Source organism: Anarrhichthys ocellatus, unplaced genomic scaffold (assembly GCF_004355925.1).
Source record: "Anarrhichthys ocellatus isolate YVR2014 unplaced genomic scaffold, GSC_Weel_1.0 scaffold78, whole genome shotgun sequence".
NCBI classification, from domain to species: Eukaryota; Metazoa; Chordata; class Actinopteri; order Perciformes; family Anarhichadidae; genus Anarrhichthys; species Anarrhichthys ocellatus.
Window position 1 is genome coordinate 2085683 of NW_022280108.1, and position 20914 is coordinate 2106596.

General features: G+C 43.3%; 2 protein-coding genes across 6 annotated transcripts in view; both read right to left on the minus strand.

Moving 5' to 3' along the window:
* The window catches only part of tmem132e (transmembrane protein 132E), a 364570-nt gene extending 362652 nt beyond the window's left edge, over nt 1-1918 (minus strand). The window contains exon 1 of the mRNA XM_031874112.1: nt 1287-1918. Within this exon, the coding sequence (XP_031729972.1) occupies nt 1287-1366 (80 nt within the window). The 5' untranslated portion in view covers nt 1367-1918. The remainder of the gene's footprint in view (nt 1-1286) is intronic.
* A 78-nt stretch (nt 1919-1996) lies between these two features.
* gtf2ird1 (GTF2I repeat domain containing 1) overlaps nt 1997-20914 on the minus strand; it is a 29957-nt gene continuing 11039 nt past the window's right edge. For 2 of the 5 annotated variants that reach the window (XM_031874115.1, XM_031874116.1), the window contains exons 7-27: nt 20353-20448; nt 18522-18605; nt 17712-17895; nt 15394-15419; nt 14432-14558; nt 13273-13316; nt 12946-13026; nt 12009-12161; nt 9813-9866; nt 9262-9342; nt 8572-8755; nt 7908-7969; nt 7054-7125; nt 6573-6840; nt 5524-5552; nt 5366-5413; nt 5197-5274; nt 4745-4937; nt 4418-4455; nt 4222-4328; nt 1997-3429 (exon numbers count right to left, since the gene is read on the minus strand). In XM_031874115.1, coding sequence (XP_031729975.1) covers nt 3361-3429; nt 4222-4328; nt 4418-4455; nt 4745-4937; nt 5197-5274; nt 5366-5413; nt 5524-5552; nt 6573-6840; nt 7054-7125; nt 7908-7969; nt 8572-8755; nt 9262-9342; nt 9813-9866; nt 12009-12161; nt 12946-13026; nt 13273-13316; nt 14432-14558; nt 15394-15419; nt 17712-17895; nt 18522-18605; nt 20353-20448 — 2078 coding nt within the window. In that variant the 3' untranslated portion in view covers nt 1997-3360. The remainder of the gene's footprint in view (nt 3430-4221; nt 4329-4417; nt 4456-4744; nt 4938-5196; nt 5275-5365; nt 5414-5523; nt 5553-6572; nt 6841-7053; nt 7126-7907; nt 7970-8571; nt 8756-9261; nt 9343-9812; nt 9867-12008; nt 12162-12945; nt 13027-13272; nt 13317-14431; nt 14559-15393; nt 15420-17711; nt 17896-18521; nt 18606-20352; nt 20449-20914) is intronic. The other 3 variants (XM_031874117.1, XM_031874118.1, XM_031874119.1) reach the window with 3 other exon arrangements.

The following is a 20914-nucleotide window of genomic DNA, read 5'->3' on the forward strand; positions in this document are numbered from 1 at the left end:
AGGAACCTGCTCGGTGTATGAAGAACAAGCTTTCTGTCTGTAGTGTCTTTATTAAGTCTGTAAACAGGATGCAGAACAGAACATCTCTGCAGCACAATATTTTATTCTAACGGTAATTTTACACATTTTGCCTTAAATTTAGATTAATTGTGCAGCTCGACTTTATTCTTTATGTTCAAATAACCTTCTACTTCTCATAGAATCTACAGCAGAATAAAACTCCACAGCGGCTGCAGACAAACACCACAGCTAACAATCAGTGGTCAATAGAGGGCGCTACAGCACCGCCCCACCTTCAGCCACAACAAATAAAATAAATAATAATAAACTATACAAATTACAACAAATTATCTGCGGTAAATATATGCTTTTCCTGCACGTCCTCTCCGCCTTTCTGCACGTCTCAGCTGGCTGGGGCGCTGGAGACACTGCCCAAAAGAGGCGGGTCTATGAAGCAGTTCAGCCAATTGCTGATTAAAGATATAAATGTGTGACATACAATTTAGCCAATCAGCGCCCTCAAATAGATTCAGCTTGGGGCAGAATCGATTCTGGAATAAGAGACCTGGGATGTACCCTTCCCAAGTCTCTTATTTGTCATTTCCTCAACCGGAAGCGATCTTCGCTTTAACCGGAAGTTGAAACCGGAAGCGATCTTCGACCCGTTTGAGAGGAGAACTTTGAGGAGAACCTTCAGGCCAAAGAGCTGATCCCAGATCAGCCTGACCTCACAATCAGACAGCAGACTAGCGGGAAAGGGAAGCAGTCCATGAAGCTTCTCCACTAGCTGAACACCAGACAGGTTAGGCTAGCTGGATGACGTCATGCTAATAACTCATTTACCTTTAACAACGGGGACAGATCCAGCACGGACAGTTAGGGAGTGAGGGACATGAAGTACCTGCTGAGACATGATGTATAGATAGATCTATAGATAGATAGATAGATAGATAGATGTGCGTTTCATACGATATATATATTATTATATTACACTGAGACTAAAATGAGATGTCCTGACGTGTTTATCAAAGTGTTATTTACAGCTTTTTTTCATGTTGGAATAAAGGTTAAATATTTAACTGCAAAGTAGTAATGCGTGTTTGATACCTTAATGTTTTTGGTTTAAATCATTATGGGATGTTTGCTGAAATTGATTGGATGTGGCACAGCCCTACTGAGAACATGCTCCACCAGCCAACACTGCTAAAAATAAAGACACGTGAAGCGCGTGCACGGCGCTGCGTACGTCTCAGTTTTCCTCTGAAGAGTTACGTCATTGTACTCACCGGTCTGCATGATATTCGGTGAGTCTTGTGCACCGCGAAGTCCTCAACAATCTGCTCCAGGTCTCTGCTCCGTTGTCCATGCAGGTAACCGGTCGAACCAGTCCACTCTGCCCTCTGTGCTACTCAAACATTTTGAGCTGACTACCCAGCATGCACCTGTTGAGGCAACCTCGTGGGTGTGTTTGATTTGGGTCACTTAGCTGCTGGCCAGGTGGTGCAAATAAAAAAATAAAAAAGAAGTGATTAATTAAGGTAGCTGCAACTTTTCTTTATTTTAACTATGCGATAGAACAATAATGTTAACCTCACCCCACGTAAAATAATATTTATAATATATTTTCAGGTAACTTCCTGGGAAACTGTTCGGAAATACAAACCCTTGAGTCTTTTGTCACCAAACAAATACCTCAACAGAGTTCAGAAATTAGCATTTTTTCCTTAAAAAAGACGCAAAGATGTAAAACAAGAAAATGCATATTTGTCCAAAACCCACAAAACGTCTTGACTGAACCACTCAGTAAATAAAAGTTGACTTGTGGTTATTTTTGACAGAGCTTCACAAAAGACTCGACTCTTTGATATAAAGACTATTTCCCAGCAAACATTAACGTTTCCCAGTTTATTTCCTTGTTGCAGCGTTTGTGAGCCGGCTGGAAGTTAACATGGACCACTTAGCTGTTGTTGAAAAAAACTCCCAACAAAGTGAAAAGTGCAAGGCAACACATTTTATTTCAAAGGCCTAATTGGCGTTAAGGTACAGCATTATTAAATATGGTCATCGCAGTAATAACATACCATTCTTTCCTTTACATGATACATTCAGGCTGACTTTTAAATGACATATCTTACATGTTAATGTGGCGCTAACGTGAGAAGGCCGTGTACTGAAGCTCTCGCATACTGAACGCGTACTGAACGCGTACTGAAGCTCTCGCATACTGAACGCGTACTGAACGCGTACTGAACGCGTACTGAAGCTCTCTCGTACTGAACGCGTACTGAAGCTCTCTCATACTGAACGCGTACTAAAGCTCTCTCGTACTGAACGCGTACTGAACGCGTACTGAAGCTCTCGCATACTGAACGCGTACTGAAGGCGTACTGAAGCTCTCTCGTACTGAACGCGTACTGAACGCGTACTGAACGCGTACTGAACGCGTACTGAAGCTCTCGTGTACTGAACGCGTACTGAACGCGTACTGAAGCTCTCGTGTACTAAACGCGTACTGAACGCGTACTGAAGCTCTCGTGTACTGAACGCGTACTGAACGCGTACTGAAGCTCTCGTGTACTGAACGCGTACTGAACGCGTACTGAACACGTACTGAAGCTGTCGCGTACTGAATGCGTACTGAACGCGTACGTACTGAAGCTCTCGCATACTGAAGCTCTCGCATACTGAAGCTCTCGTTCACTGAAGCTCTCGCGTACTGAACGCGTACTGAAGCTCTCGCGTACTGAACGCGTACTGAAGCTCTCGCGTACTGAACGCGTACTGAAGCTCTCGTGTTGTGACGTCCGCTTCGTCTCCTTTCATTTCTTTTGATTTCCTTTAGTTAAGACACTTCATGAGCTGCTGTTTAATCTGATTCCAGCAGTTTCCACGAGTAGCGCCCGTGTTAGTGTCGTGAGCTGAAGAACAGAACCATGTATTTTACATCCCTGCACATAATGTTATATTTCAATAAATATAATAAATAAAAAGTACAAATATCTGAATATTATGGAACCAGATTGTTATCAAAGACATTTCATTTTGTGTGTGTGTGTGTGTGTGTGTGTGTGTGTGTGTGTCAGTAATACATTGCAACTAAATGCCGGATACAGCGACGTGACTCAGTGGATGGATAAAAACGTTTGTAACGTTTTCATCTTTGCAGAAAGAAAGAAACAATGTTACCGTCGTGTTCCGCTTCAGAAGGAGAAGCGACGGCTGCGTCCCGCCGACAGAAAACATTTTGATCCACATACATTCTGCTGATCCTCCTCCGACACTCAGCTCTCTGTGCTCCGTTTGTTTAGTCTCTGACAAAGTGTGAGTGAGGAGGAGGCGTGAGGAGTCCGGGTCCGTCCTTCAGTAGTTGACTTTCCCCGGAACCTGCACGTTCACCCCGCTGTAGTCCACCATGTACATGGGCCACTGCTGCAGGCAAAGACAAGGGCGGAGGAAAAGTCAGCCGCAATGGTGGAGCGGGAAAAAAGAAAAAAGGCTTTTCATCAGCGGAAAGAGGTCGTTGACCTTGCCTCAAAACATGCTTTTAATATTCAGCAGTAGAGGAATGAGATCACAGATTATACTACATGAAATGTCCCCGTGTTTATTGTTCATTCGTCTCTGGTTTTATATCATCTGGCCCCGAGACTTTCAGCAGAAATGTTGAATATGAGCAGAGCTAAGGTGACCGTGATTTTGCCATCAGGACCCCTCGGCTCTGGGACGTCCTGCCTGAGGAGATCTCTGTTAAATCACTTCATAGTCATTGTTACAGACGGGCTTTAACTTAATGTCTTCTTTTTACTGCTTTATTTTGTTGTTATACTTATTTATGAAATACATTTTTTTTGTTCTTATCGTATTGATTGTTTTTATTGTATTATGCTTTAGTTGGGCCTCACTCTTGTGATGTCTGTTGTTTCATTGTCCTGCTCTTGCTTTGTGTGTCAAAGCACTTTGTAAACTCTGCTTTTAACAGGTGTTATATATAGATATACATATAGATATATATAAATATATATCTATATATATATATATATATATATATATTAACGTGAAACATCGTGCAGAGCATGCGTGTAAATTTGTTGTTGTTGTAAACAATAAAAATACAGAATATCACCAGACTTTCTTCAGGATTACTGCCTGCTACCTGCAGAACGGATTTACTTCGTTAAACCCCCTGTCACACGTCATCAATCATTGGTTCCTCAAACTCACCATCACTGGAATCTGATTGGTTGACATCAGGTCGGAGGAGGCGGGTCCTCGGCTGCTCTCCTGGACTCTCTTGCGCTTTCGTCGATTGGTGGAGGCGTCTGTTGCTACTGGAGACACAAAAAGGTGTTTTTTACTTCCCCGTGGTTCTAAAGATCGGAGCTCTGCGTCGCCTGACACGAGGAACTCAAACACTTACCTGTGTTACAAGCCTGGCTACAGATCTCTGCAAAGGGTCTGTGAGAGAGAGAAAACAGACAGAGATACTCAACTCAACTCTGCCTCCATTCCTTCACCAGAGCTTAACCGCTTCAACGTCAGAATAGTGTTCGCTATTTCATATTATTTACGTTCGCTGCAGAGGAAGATGTATTCTTTGACATCTGAGAGGCTGGATTTAAATCCAGAGCATAAATAAACCATAATGGGCTTAAGCACCAGAAGCAAAATAAAAGCTAAATTGCCAGTGAAACAGGCGACGTGGTGACAGCACGCTGCTGAATATTCAGGTGTCTCAAACACTCACTGCAGCTGGCTCTTGATGCTGAATGTTACTTTGTCTGCGGCTTGAAGGATTTTCTCCAGGCACACGATGTCGTAGGTGTTGGGGTTTCGGAAGGGGACGTCGTCCGGAAGCCCGTCGACTTCTACAGACTCCGGACTGCCACGGATCAGCTTGTACGGGACCACGACGGAGCGGTCTAAGCCCAGAGCCTCACCTGAACGCACCGCCATCAGAAACCACACAAGAGGGACAGAAATGAAGCCTTTTGATCACCCCGACATAAATATACATGTTCCTCTTAACTTAACGTATTATTCTAATGACGGTATTCTGCTTTGTGTCACATTGGATTACATTAATGTTTATTTCAGTAAATCAGTAGCTTTTAATCTCATGTAAACAAGTACAGAATGACTAAGATCAAAGAAAAGCATAAACTCTAAGTTGACGTGTCACACAGGAAGTCTACTCACCGTATTTCTTGTTGAACAGCTCCCTGACTTGCTCTCGGAGGACGACTTTCTCCCCCATGCGGTTAATGTCGTCATCATCTGTGAGAGGAAGAGGATCCGGTTAATAAACTCTTTCACAAATAAAGTAACAGCGGGAAAAACGTGGCTAAAAGAAAGATGTTCTACTCACCGCTGATTGAGGCGTAGGCCTTCTTTAGTAAAGTGACGCGTCGAGGTGCTGATGAAAAAGCTCTGTGTTAATATTACTCTACATTCATATTAGCTGTCTGTGCTACGTTATGGTTATTTAATGAGGTTTTATGTTGAAATAAATAATTGTGTTCTCACCTGGTTTAGGAATGAGTCCTTGAAAAGGTCTGCAGAGAACCAATAGAAAGGTAAAGGTTTAACAGATGTAACTACAAAGCTGCATCCAGGGGAGGGCTGCAATGTATTATATATATAATATTAATACTATAAGTCTAGGGCTTTTATTGTGAAAAGTAAGAGCAGAAGGAGTCTGGTCTGCGCTGCCTTTGTAAATAAAGTTTGCCGCCTTGGTTCGGTTGTGATGTTGTTTTATAATTCTTTTAAATATAAATACAACTTAAAACCTGACTGGTTGCTGCCTTTATTCGCAGTGTAAATGAAAACATTGTTTCTTCGTCGTGTAATATTTGCGTTGTGCGTGAAAGTATAATTACAAAAACAAAGGTTTTGAAAAAAATACATGAGAATTAATAAAATTGCAGGAAAAAGACCTCCCGTGGTGCGTGGAGGCCTTCAGCATCATCTCAGCCACATCACTGCGGCTTATATTTAGGTTTCAAGTCTATTTTCTGCCGATAAGATAAACGTGAGGTTGATGTCCAATAAAAAGGCCCAGAATAACTGTGTCTCTGGCCGCAGAGCAGAGGCGGCGGCGCAGTCGGCTCTGTTGTCTGATCGGCAAACACACCGTCCAGAACAATGAAGAACTGAGCAGACTGTTACTCATCCACTGAGTCTCACGGGTGGAGTCAGCAGAATTAAACAGGCAATGAAAGCTGTTTTGAGAAAGTGTGAATCTCTGCCACCACGAGGGGTCCTTGAGCATACAGATATAAATGAACATCCAAAATATTACGCAGTTTGTGAGGGCCGCCGTGGACAGACACATAGATGCACACACACTCACGCACAATCGATCTCATCATCTCCTGGCGAAGATAATGATAATTAATAATAATGTTTTTTTAACTATTTAAACATGAAAGCTGCCCTTGAGTTGAAATGTGCTCTTTAATTATCTTTTACTCAATGAATGATCTCCGTATCACAGCGAAGGACGATTATTTGGACCAATGAAACTACGTCACGTGTGTTGGAGTGATCATGTGATGATGTGGGATTCACACCTGGTGATGGTGAAGTTGATTTTGTCGGCGACCGCCAGGATCCTCTCCAGGTTCTGGGAGCCGAAGGTGCAGGGCTTCCTGAAGGGGATGCCGGGTGGGAGGCCCTCGATGATGACCGAGTCCGGGTTGTTCTTGATCCTCTTGTAAGGCACTTGGACGGGGTACTTGATGCCCAATGCCTCCCCATACTTCCTGTTGAACAGATCCTGGACCTGCTCGCGCAGCGTGTTGGCCAGGTCGATCCTGGACAGCTTGGACTCCAGGCACTCTGAGAGAGTGAGAGAGAGAGAGTGAGAGAGAGAGAGAGAGAGAGAGAGAGAGAGAGGGGGGGGGGGGGGAGATTCATGTGTACCTCACTTTTTCAGGGTGCTGCTGTAGTCACACTGTTTAGTGTTGAAAGTGAGAAGTGATGCCCATTTATGTTTCATCAATACATCACATATGAGCTTTAAAGTCCGGCTGAAGGGGAACCTGGACCTACCTGAGAAACCAGGTCTCTTAGATAGAGCTGCAGTGTCCTCTGTTTCTGGACTTGAATCATTGGCGTCCAGCTCTTTAGAAAACAACATTTACAGATAAGATTTACTGGCAGCAACAAACGTTAAGAGCTGCTCCTTGTTCCAGCAGCTGGGCTCTGTCACAGATAAAATAACAAATAATAAAGCAGAGATAGCTGCAGGAAAATCCCTGCAAGGACTTTCTTTTTCCCCTGAGAAGAGTGGTTTTAAAAATAGCACATGAACTGGATTTAACCTCCTCATTTCAAGCGTGCAGAGGACTTAAAGCTGCATTATTAACTTTACAGATGGTGGGATATTGTGCTCACAGCCTCCCTCCTGTCCTCAGAGCTTTTAATACTACGACATCCTTTTTAAAAGGTTTACTGCGGGTTCAGGAGGATGAGAAACGACTTAGGTTAAATGTTACTGACGCAGCATTCAGATACTGTGAGGAGAACTCACAGAGGAGTTCTTCTTTTATTTATTGGTGCAAACAAACCCTAAAGCACCTGCTGGCATTCATCCACTGAGAATCACACCCGTGAACCCAGAGGCATCATGGTACATGTAGTGCTGTCTGCGTATATCTTGCATGCAGAAGACGACTAATGTCTGCAAAATAAAGAATAAACGATGACATATTCATGACCATGACATGCACAAAGTGGTTTCATTCTTCTACCCAGGCTTTTAAGTCAGCTACTCTTGTTATTGCAGAAGGTGGTGTTGTTGTATTCTTCTCTGAAGAACAGAATGAGTGTATCTCGGCCTGAATTTGATGTCATTTCTGTTCAGTTATTTACATTTAAATACATAAAGTAAGGCGAACACATACCTGGATCACAGATGGGCATGGAAGGCATCTCTTGTTTGACTTGCTCTGTTAGCAGCTCCGGCCTGGAGACACACAGAAAGAGTTCTACAATATCAGCAAAGCGGTGAGTGAATCCTTAATTAAAGTGTTCTCGAAGCTTAAAGTCGTGACATTTCATCAAAAACATTTTATTCTACATGTTCTCGTTGAAAATTTCGCCCCAAATGAAGCGTTTACTTTAACCAGATTGTGTAAAAACATTAAGCTGTGAGCTCCTCAGTGAAACTATGAAGTCATGATTGATTCATGAGGAGAGGAGAGGAGAGGAGAGAGGGGAGAGGAGAGGAGAGAGGAGAGAGGAGAGAGCAGAGAGGAGAGAGGAGAGGAGAGAGGAGAGGAGAGGAGAGGAGAGGAAAGGAGAGAGGAGAGGAAAGGAGAGAGGAGAGAGGAGAGGAAAGGAGAGAGGAGAGAGGAGAGGAGAGGCTGGAAGTAGAGGCTGTTAAAATGTAGAAAGTTTCATATTTATAGCACATGGAGCCTCCGTTTCTGTCCCCCAGCATTGGTAACACCTGGAGCAACTTGTGAACAAGCTGTATATATAGACTCCATTGTTGTAAAATGAAGTAATGATATTAAAGGAAGTACTTTGCACCTGAACACTTCCCCTGCAGATCACTGCTCTCACCTCTTGATGACGAACTGGATCTGACCGCTAGCAGCTAGGATCTTGCGCAGCTTGGCCGCTCCGAAGCAGTTGGGCCGTCGGATGGAGATCCCCTCCGGCAGCCCGCTGACGTACAGGTCCTCCGGGTACATCTGGAACTTGGAGTAGGGCACCGTGGCCGGTTCAGGCAGACCCAGAGCGTCGGCTGAGGAAGAGGAGAAAGGCTTCTATCGGTGTTCTGCTGCGTCAGACTGACTCATTTACACATTTCACACTCTCTGCATGCTTTACTTTCTGCTTCTGCTCCAGATGTTTTTCGTGTCTAACAATGCATCATTTTGTCTTTCGTCCATGTTTCCATGAACATAATCATCCCTCAGATTGAAGCTTTGCATGTGTTGTTTGATGAGCCTCTGTGCTGCATGTCTTAGTTGATAAAGTGCGTCCTGAATGATGTTATTATTCTCTCTTCTGTTATGACGGTTTCTTCATGCTTATAAAGTATAAATGATGAATAACTGCTGTTATTTAGGGTGACCTTGTAACATCTGTCCAGGGACTACACTTCTTCTCTCCCACACTAATTCTGACGTATTAAAATATATCTTTTAACTATTTAAATGGACTCTAAAGGCTTAACGGTTGACTTGCTGTGCGCCGGTGGAGGCTGTGAGCTTCCTGCCGTCGTATGAGCGGCTACAGGCAGCTTACCGTACTTAATGCTGAAGAGGCTCTCCACTTGTCTCCGCAGCTGAAGAATCATTTCACCAATGTCCTCCACCAGACTCCCTGCTAAAGGAGTCAAACAACCAGGAGCATTAGGAGAGAGCGATCACTGGGTCGGGGTAAACATTACTGCATCTTTATTTTGATGACTTCCTCCTGCCCTGCACTGGCTGTGTGGCGTATGAACCACCGGAGACCAGAACTAATGGACACAAGGAAGAAGAATGTCGAAAATATGTTTACAGGTGGATGTGAGCACAAATGAGCTGAGCTGCACCTGAAGTAAAGGCAAAATAATATCAGTTCTGTCATCATTAAGTCAAAGAAAGATTGTAGAAATAATAGATTTTCAAGAATATGAAAATAGCATTTCTGTCGAACGTATAAAGGGTGTTTTCCTATAATTCAGGGGTGTCGGTGGAGCCACAAGGCTCTATAGTCTGAGGAGGTTTCATGTTATTCCGCTCTGCCTCTCCAACAAGATCATAGTTATAACAATATAACAGGTGAGAGTGAAACGGTGGACGAGTCGGTACCTTCAGAGGATCTTCTGACGCTCTGAGACGCAGCGCTGGGCGACAGAGCTTCAGCTGCAGGAAGAAAGACAAACACACAGCAGCTTTCAAACTGTTATACAACACAGGATTCAAATACGTGATTTATTATTAAGGAAAACAAACGTCTTGATGGTTTACTGGTAGCTTTTCATTGGCTTTGCAGAGCAGCAGTCAGTGTGAATTAACGGTGTAGTGTAAACTAAATCAGTCCCAGCTGTTTCCCTGCAGTAATTAGCTTGTGACTACGTGTGTGGACAAAATGCCTGGAGCAGGTTACAACTTGGATGAATCAGTTTTCGGTGGACCCTTAAGGACTAAAGGAATATATGTAATCGAGGAATGGAAACACAATCAGTTTTTAAATCCGTATCAAAAGTTGTGAGACACAATATTTAACCTCGTCTCTTTTTTATTGTGCCGGTAAATCTGTTTCTGTTAAATGAACGATTCAACCTGGTATGGACTCACACAGTCTTAATATCATTTAAATAGAAATATTCACTCCTGCCCAGTTGTCATGAACGGGGATTTTATCTATGGAGACCAGGCTGTAAACATGTTTATTCCTGCTATTTTAACATAGAGGTCTATGGACAAAGACTCGCTTCTGGAGCCTCAAGTGGCCACTCTGGCACTTCCACGTTGGTTTCTCATTTCTCAGCACCGAATGCTGGTTGGTCAAAAGGCGTAGCCACACCCAGCGGGTAAGAGGAACTCGGCGTCTAATTGGGGCTCAACTTTTAAGTTCAATGCAAGAAGCAAAACTTGCATTTATTCTGTTATTCGGGAAATGCTGTGTGCTTTAGTGGGAGATCCTCCATCATCTACATCTATAGAGCTGTGAAGCTGTTTGGGCCGTTAACAGCGTCCAACACTGCAGAAGCAGAATGACTTCTTCTGTGTGAAAACTGTAGTACTGTATGCATCGATTTTGACTTTACTACGTATAATTCCAAATAGCAACGAATGAACACGTGAATGAAAGAGCATGTACACAGCACATAATTCTACGTGTGACAGTTGCTGCACTTACCTTCATTTTCTTTCCTTTAGTGGTCATTTGTGAAAGAAAAGAAAACTTAAACAAAGCACAATCAAATCAACAAAATAAAACAAAACGCCTCCTGAAAGCATCGTATGCTGAGCCCAACATCACTTTGAGGAGGCTCCTCCCTCTCTGTAGCCTCGGCCTCATTTACATGTTCATCGGTTTTATTCATAGGAAACAAACATGTCTGACTTTTGACAGTTTCATTGATGATCCAGCTAGAATAATCTGTTTGACAGACGTGCTTCTGAAATGTGGAAACAACCCAATGATTCTTCTTTAACCATCATTGAATGCACAAGTCAGCTTAGAGGGTCAGTCCACAGAGATCTCTGCTGGTGAGTTGAATGTAGATTGTTGTGTTCAGACAAATTAAACCGAAAGGATCTGCTTGGTTAGATACCAGTAGAGATAGGGAGGAACATATGTTTGTAATTTTGGGGGGGTTCGGGGGGACCAACCCTTTAAGGTGAAAAAACGACTAAACAAATAAAATGACCGTAAAAGTGCTGTTTATTACCACTTGTGATAAATGAGGCGGGTGCAGTTTAGAGAGAGAGAGGAGTCTACTCAGAGGTCTTGACTTTAGTTTGAAAGGGGAGCAGGTCCGTGTTAGAGGACGGTAGAGTTTGGGAGCATTGAAAGGATGTTTGAGGAGCAGCGTTGTCTCTCTAAGACATCTCTATTCATTCTGCAGGACTACAGGGCAAGCTGGAAATCTGCACAATGCATCAGTGTGAACCTTTCTGCTGATACATGGTGCCTTTCACAGAGGAGAGCTAGTGATGGTCAGACTGGGGAGAAGAGAAGAGCTACAGTGGGCCGGAGTTTAGGGAGTGAGGGGGGGTTCTTGAGGTTGGGGGGGCTGGGGGCTTGGGGTCTATGAGGTTTTGGTCGTGGGGGAAGTGGGAGAGTGGAAGGACAAACTAAAAGGTATCTGAGAAAAGTGTTTTCATACGTGTGGCAGCCTATTTTAGCTCCCTACAAACACAGCCAGAGAGTGCAGGGGGGCAGTGGGAGGTGCCGGTTGGCACCGCGGTGGCTGTGGGTGGAGCTGGCGTTCCAGGGGGCTGCGGTGAGAAAGGAGGCGGGTGAAACAGAGGCGGGGGGGGGGGGGCTGAGCTCACCTGCGTGGTTCTCCATTTGGTGAATGGGAGCAGAAGGAGCAGAAGGAGCAGAAGGAGCAGCGGGAGCAGCGGGCGAGGCCGTGGGTGGACACGCTGCAGCTGCGACCGGCTCGGCCACCGACTCGCCGGGCTCCTCCCCTCCTGTACCAGCCTCTGATGACACACACAACATTTTGATTTGATTTCCTCTATTTTATTTTCTTAGATGTAAAACCGACATAATCAAAGCTAAAAAACAAGTGTGTGTACCCAACGTACGTTTACCAAACCATTACCATCATCATTAGTCCTCATCCTTGAAATCTTCAAAAAAGCGACACTTATACTTCATCCAAAATCACACACTGTGCATTATATATATATATATATATATTATATGCTCAATATGTGTCCCATTGTTAGTGTGAATAAACAGTGGTACGTTTCAGACGCACTGAGCAGTAATTACCACGTCACGTTCTGACAGCCTCCTTGCAGGTGACAGGTAACAACAGTAACCTCGGCCAACCGTCATGTGACCGAGCGATATTTTGTGAGAACTATAAAGTCTGAAGTGGGGACTGCGCGGTGGTGTGGTGGCTACCCTCACAGCAAGCGGGGCCCGGGTTCAAGTCCCGGGCTAAGCCTCCGTGTGGAGTTTGCAGCTTGGGTTCTCTCCGGGGTCTCCGGCTTCCTCCCACAGTCCAAAGACATGCAAGCTTAGGTTAATTGATGACTCTAAATTGCCAGTAAAGTGAGCTCTATGTTGTCTATATGTTGACTCATTGCTTTGTGGGATATTAATGCCGGCGTAGTGTCCAGTGTTTGCGCTCCAACGACCTGTAACCTGAAGCTTGAACATGGAGGAATGAAGAAGTCCTCTGGATCTGCTTCTGTTTTAGAATATATATTTCCATAGAGAGCAAGACTCCTTATCTTTAAAGTTCTGCAGCCTTACCTGGCACGGTGACTTGAATGATGTCCCCATCCGGAGGCTCCGTTTTAATCCTTTTCAAAGGAATGCAATCTCCCGAAGGACCTGCGGGGATCGAACGCTTCCCATCAGTGTGTGGCCGAGTGTTTCACGGCCGCGTTCAACAGATTTAGAGAGGGTGACAGAGTGTGTTTGAACTGACTGGACTGTAAAACATGACGGGACATTGTCTTCAGAGACTCCCGAGGACCACTGACATTGCTTTAAAAACTTTAACTTGAATCTTTTGTTACATCAAAAAATATGAACAAAAAGTTTTAATAATGCAGAAATGCTTTTATTTGCACATACCTGCTTCACAGTCAGCCAAGGGACTCACGCATGCACTTGCTGATCTGTGAGATTAAATAAAACACACTCAGGTGACTACCAAATTACAAAACGGGTTCATTAAAAATACATAAGCACTTAGGTGGTGGGACACAAGAACTGCTCAACACTGGCTACTAACTGTATGAGGACACTTGGGTTGAGTGAGATTGCAGGTTTGGCTCAAAGGAATACTTCACTCCTAAATTGACCGTTTGTACATCACCCTGTGTTACCTTGAGTTCTTAAAGAAAACCTTTCTCTCGTGCCTCCGCGGTGAAGAAGTCTGCAGACGTCTCTCTACCCAGCAGCGTATCCTAGCTCTTCCTGGTGAACCCGGAGGCGTTCCAAGACCAGAGGAGATTTATAATCCCTGCAGCGTGTTCTGGGTCTACCCCGGAGGCTTCTTACTAGCTGGACAAGCCGGGAAAAACCTCTCCAGGGATCAGATGTACCTCTGTACTCCGATATCCTTCCAGATATCTGAGCTCTACCAAGTAAGGGTGTTGCATTTTGGCCGCTTGTATCCGAGATACGCGGCAACCTCCAGTTCTGCTGAGTGAAGTCAATGCGAATCCAAAGGGTTTTAAATAGTAAAGTTGTAGCATTTAGATGCAGCTGTTTGGGAAGTAAGGAGCATGAATAAAGAGACTTGGATTACACTGCATGAGCTGTTGCTAATCAAGACTCTTCTCTGTGTTGTGATTCTCTGTTCGCTTAGAGTTGAAGGTTTTCTAACTCAGGGAGAGTAGTTGATATATAAACAGTCATTTTGTAGGTGTAGTATTCCCCTCATCTGAAAAATCTGGTAAACTAAGCACGAACAGATTATATGACGGCGCAGTTATTCTGAGATTTGAGGTAACCTGCAATGATTTATTTTTAATGCATCAGCTGATTTATGTATTTAATCATATTTATCAAAATGTGAATTAAGGACTGACGCTAAAACTAAGCACATCACAGCCGGTGTCACCGTAGGACTGTAAAACATAAATACAACATATGTATATATACTGTATGAACAGCTTCATTCAGCGCACAATAAGAGTAACGGCAGCTCTAGATGCGATGGAGTTTGGCCCCGACGCCTCTCATATCTCCGGGTTACAAACTAAATGTGTGTGGGCGTGGCTCTGACCTGCTGCTGTGAGGATTGCTGACCGGCTCGGCTGCGGTGGGCGGGATGCTGAGATTGTCGAGGAAGCCGTCTTCGGGCATGGCGCCCAGGTCGTGCTTGCCGTCCTCCCTCACGATCTTGCCAGCGGCTTCGTCAAAAAACAAGACAACAGGAGATAAACAAACATCCCATCAGCGAGGAACATCTGTGGGCTGCACACATATAAACAAACACTCTCTCTGGTAGCCAGTTACAGTAATTAATTGTCAAGATTCTCAAATATTGTGAGGCCGAATGCTGAGCTCACAAAGCAAACATGAAATAATGACATTTTACCCACAGTTCCCTTTGACAGGAGGTAGATGAGTTATTCATTTAAATTAGCTCTGATGTTGTCTCATAAGACGGCATTATATGAACATAATAAACTGTGAATCTGCCTGCAGCACAGACACCAGTGTGCTACTTTATGATGAATGTAGCCTGTGGAGATTTAGAGTTGTTCTGATACCGATACCAGTATCACAAATGTCATCGACGCAGCCTGAAATGATGGATTGGGTGAAGGGTTAAATTATGTTATCATAATGTGTTTAAATGTAATCTTGTAGATTTCTATAACTCATTTTGTTTGAAGGAGTTGTTTTTACAGCAGTATAAAATAAATATGGAATTATGACTTTTTTGTTTTTAACGTATCGGTATCGGTACTCGGTATCTGCCGATATGCAAATTCAGGTATCGTAATCAATATCAGGAGGGTGAAGATACAACAGCATGACATTAAGTCTAGAAAAGGGAGGTAAACTATTTTAAACTACACAATAAAGTAAAATCTCAAACAGAAACCTTGCAGTTCTAGAAAGACTGGAACATTTTCAAGTGTAGTTAGAGACGGACCAGCAGGCTTTTATTAATGAAGCCAAATCACAGCTCATATGCGTGAGGAAATGGTGTTGAAATACAAAGAAGATTAGTCTTACCAGTGAAAATCCTTTCATCAAACATTCTGGAACACAAAGAAAAAAGGAAATAGGCCATTAGTCACCGAGTTCAAAGAGTGCTTCAGCTCTCGGGGCAAAAAGTCATGATGCAAATCACTGCACATGTGGAGGAAGACGTCGGTAATAGCTTTTTAACTGCTCTTCAAACAATCAGTCCCGGTCAAACAGTCCCGTAAATGAGTCATTTCTCTGTTATCACTGAATCCCCTAAAAATACCCGTCTGTACTCTGGCTCACCCTGCTGCTCTCCTGCTGCCATCCTGACGCAGCTTCACACACGACTGTTTCTCTAAATCCTGTTTATTTACATTCATTCGTTGGAGATTAAGATCGGCCTTCTGAAACGTCCCGCTGTTGAAGCAGAGTACTTTCCTCTGCAGTTTATTAACTAGCTGACTTATTAAAGCCAGACGTCCCTGTTCTATATTGGAGTCAGAGCTCATGAAACACATTGAGAGCGTCGCTGTTAGCATTTCTTCACCTCTGCTGGGGTAAAACATCTGGAGTCTGGTCTGAGGGTGGCACTCGTTGTTACATGTCAGTGTCACAGAGCTGCTGATACTCTACATTGTTCCTCTTGTCAACAAATACCATGAAAAGATCCTCAAACCGGGCTGTGTCTCACATCAATGAGCCTCGCTGGAGTTCTTCCATTGCTGTACTTTATTTTGAGTCAACGCCGCCCGCCTGCTGCGAGTGCTCTCCACAGCACCACATGTGGATCAATGCGCTGCTGAAAATAGTCCCACGCAGATCTACTGTTTACTCTTCTCTGAGTGGCTTTTGCTAACAGCAGCTGCTTTGGGAAACTAGTCAACCTATTGTTAGTGAGGCTGCTTGAGCACGGCAAGAAAAGAAGGGTCAATATTCATATCACGATTATTAAAACACAATTACTCATTGACTTTGGAAAAATCTCAATCTGAGAGCAGAACTTAGAGGCAATATCTACGAGGAACAATTTAATCATTTACACATTGGTTGTAAAGATATGAATGGTGATGACGCAGCAAAAAACAAGTCACACACACAAAGCGACGGGAAAGGATTTATGACACAAAGCTAAAGCAGGGCATCATTGTGAAGCGGAATGTGGCACAAAAATCACTTTTATATCTTGAATATATTGTTTCATTGTCACTGGAAACGAAAATCGTAGCTGAAGAATAAAACAGGATTAATTGCGCAGCCCTGCTGGCAACTATACATCTGTGACTTGTTTTACATCTTCAGCAGGAGTGAGGCTGAGGGACAGACTGAGGATATATTTTGTGTGCGTCAAACATCATGGAAGACTTGTGTTGCCTGGAACACACAAAGGTAAAGACCCAGTCTGTATTGATTTGATTTCTTCTTCTTTTAATTTGCCCTTTTTTGGTCATTTTGTCTTTGCAAAGTGAAATGATTGGTGTTGATTGGTGTTTCTTATGGGATTTGTTGACAATAAGAAACACATACAACAACCGCTACTCTGCTCCTTCAGGACTGTTACCTTGATAGCATGTGAGTGTTTTCATTTAACTCTAAACTTTTGGCTCTTTTATGACACAAAGTGTTGGAGAAGTGGAGATTCTGAAGTTGCCGTCACAAAGTCAGATGATGACTGAAGTCACACAGATCCATCGGTTTGTGACCATGAATGTCGGCGCCACATTGAATCCATCCATTAGCTGTCAGGATGATTCACTTCGGAACATGATTGGTTTTTTAAAATCACTCCAGTGAGTGTTGATCTGTCTCCCTTTCATTTTGAAAGTGAACTGCTCATAACGTGGATTTAAAACTTGCTCGTTATTACTCGTGATATCATCTGGACATAATTAACAGCGAGGCTGCCGCTTTAAATGAGGTTCCAGTTAAAGCTGCCGACCGTTATAATTAACGATCAGTTGCTTTTAATTGAACAAAGTCTGTCAACAAAGAACATTGCCTAAAAAAACAGGACATGGCGGGCCTGCATCTGGAGCATCTCCCAATGACAATGGGAATGTGATGCAGCTCTGAAATAAATCACATTTTCAATCTTTCTCTAATTCTATTAGCACTAATGAGCTGCTGGGGAAGAGATGCATTATCTCAAACAAGGCATGGTGGCTCATTTAAATCAGCTCAAGCAAACGGATGGAAGAGCGGCGCAATATGCTGGAGAGGAGGAAGTCGTTTGGGACATGAATGGAAAAGCTTTACCAGTGAGCGGGACGCAGCGTGCAGATGGTGCAGGCTCAACCCCAAAGATCACAAAACAGCACATCATGCCAACTAAAAACAGTGCTTCTGAGATTAAAAGCATCGGTTACCGTCTGACGATGAAGCGGATCCCGTGCCGCTCGTCCAGGATGCGCTTGAGCTTGGGAACTCCGTAGGTGCAGGGTCTCTTGAAGGGGATCTGGTCCGGGATGCCGATGATCTCTACGGCTCCCGGGTCGCAGGCGATTTTGCGGTAGGGGACAGGCACCATGTGATCTAGACCCAGGGCCTCGGCTGGTGGCAGAAAACAATAAGAATATCACTTAGATATTCACTTTCACTATAAAGTAAAAGTTGGGTTTTCATCTTTATATATTTGTAACTCATCAAACGTTAATTTGCATGAGGAGAAGCAGCCTCCAGTGGGATGCACAGCCCATGTAAAGGTTTACTGAAGGGAAGATCATTCCAGCTCAATGAGGAATTAAACTTTAAGGGAACGATAATCGGTGCTGTGGGCTTGGATAAAAAATAAATCTGGAAAACAGATCCCATGAGCCGAAATGTTTGCTTAATTTGTAGAGACACACGGCAGCCGCTGAGTAAGTACACGGAGGTTGGCTCGCTTGCAAGCGTCTTCTGAATGATTTCAAATAAGTGGCAAAAGGATGCAAATATTAAAGAGATTTCTTGCTCTAGTTGAGCTAGACTTTGGTAGGAATTAACAATGTGTACAAAAACCTGTCTTGTGAATCGCTGAGGAGACGATGATCAAACCGAAGCACTGACCTCAATCCATCAACATCCAGAGATACGCACGGAACCATCACTGAGCATGAACCTGTGCTCGAGGAGGCAGGGATACCTCCTGGAAAATGTTGCCCCAAAAAAAGCCTCAATGCAAAGAGAGAGACGCTCACCGTATCTGCTGTTGAACAAGATCTGGACACATTCTCTCAACGTGTTGATGTCTTCAGTTTCCCGAATGAAAGAGTCCCATTTCTCTGTAAGAAAGACTTCCTGTCAAAGCTTTTTACACACAGTGAAACGGAAAAACACACTTCTTTTGTTCAAAGGTTAGTGGAGCTTGAACATTCAAATGGGCTTTATTTCACTGGTGAAATTAATCTTCCCCATCTACTCCATGTCAACTTGGGAAATAACTGCAATCTTCTTACGGGATTACTGTTGACGTTGTAGTAGCTTAGCCCTTAATGGTCCAGGTTTAGTATAGTTTAGACTTTGTTCAGTAAACAATGCTTGGCTACAGAATGAGCCTGCAAATCCAAGCAGGGCAAAGGAGAACTAAATGTACAAAAACCTCCTCTGGAATGGCGGATTTGAACTTCTAGCCTTATTTAGAATATTCATTTGTGACAACATACTATGTATATTGTTGAGGCTGATCCTGATATTGATATATGAGAGTAAAAAAATACATCTTGCATCGTTTTCTGATGAAGATTTCCTTAAATTTGGTTAAGAAGAATTGTGATGAAGACTTCTCCATGTTGGTGTTTATAAACTACCTCAAACCTCTTTGTCGGCAGCAGTTTTGTGTTACTTAACAGCCGCTACCAATATGTCTGTGCTAAGCTAATATCGAATGATATACCGGTAATGCCCTGCAACATGTTAAAGATCTAACTCCATATCACACTTTTTCAAAACCATCTGGATCTTAAAGGGCCAGTAGTGATGTTTAGATGTGTGGTTTTATGAGGTTCTTCTCAGTAGTCAGTGTTTTACTACAGTAGAGTTTGGAGGAACAGACGGGAGAAAAGCAATGTTCTGCTGTGGAGGTGTTTTAGATACCATCTATATCAGTTTAAGTGTACGCTATATTTAGAATATCTTCACCTCTTTACCTTGCTTTCAGAGAACTGAAGCCGCTATCAACGCTCATTTCACCTCACAGAACACAGAGTTGCTGGTTTACCGCTGCCTCCATCGGTTTGTTTGTTTGTGTTATTGTGTGACTTTGGTGATTCTGAACTAACCCTTTGAAACACCAAAGTCACACAATATCACCAAGTAACTCACTAATCGAGGCGGTGGTAGACCAGTTACTGTTCTGCGAGGTAAAATTACTGGTTTTGATTAAAAAGTCTTGTTGCAGAGCACAGATAAAATAAATATAATGTACATATAAGAATATTCTAAGTATAGCGTACACTTAAACTGATATTGATGGTATCTAAAACACATCCACAGCAGTACATTGATGTACTCCCGTCTGTTTCTATAAACTCTACTGTAGTAAAACACCGACTACTGACAAGGACCTCATACAACCACACTCAAAAACATCCAAACTATCCCTGTTAATCTCATGGCATACTTTTTAAAGCAATAACTCCTTATGTTGTGAACCATTTATTGGCGTTCTTACTGAACGATCGATCAGAAGATTGATTCCCTTCTATGTCTGTAAACATAAAGCCGTCCACAGGGCACAAAATCCTCCAACCAGCTAAAGTTCACTAATAATCGCACCGATTAAATATAACGACAAACACTGACATTTAACTTGAAAGCTAATTAAGAGGAGATGTGATGGAAATATTGAGCACATTAAGGTTTGTGCAGTTCATATTTCACATTATTAGTGATGACTTTCAAAGCAAGTCAATATATCCGACTTAGCTATACATCCAAAAATACCTTTGTTGGCCGAGACAGTCTGTCTACCTTGTCTCCAATGACCAATAAACCTGTGTTGTTTAGTATATCGTCCTGGTTCAATCGTACCTGATTTTTCATGCACTATGGAGAAGAGTAGCCTCTTAGAGATGTGGATGCCAGGAGGGCCCTGACCCTGCTCACCAGGTGGCTTTGTTGTCTCATCTGAAAATGCAAGACAGATTTAAATACACTCAGTTCAATTCACTTTCACTTCAGCCAGAGATGTTCCCTTAGCATCCCACAATGAAAAAGTACCAGAATAGAGAATTACATTTCCATGTGTTGGTCTTGTTTGCAGAGTTTTTCTACATTTTAGAGCTATGATGTCTTCTCTAGCATTTAAAGACACTGCCTCCTGGACGCCTCCCTTTAGAGGTTTCCCCGGCATGTCCAGCTAGCAAGAGGCCCCGGGGTAGACCCAGAACACGCTGGAAGGATTATATATCTCGTCTGGCCTGGGAACGTCAGGAAGAGCTGGAAAACGTTACCATGGAGAGGAACATCTGGAATACACTTCTAAACCTGATGCTCCCCGAACCTGGCCCCGGATAAGAGGATGAGAATGGATGGATTGAAGAATGGATTGATGGATGAATGGCTAGATAGATGGATGGATGGGTAGATGGAT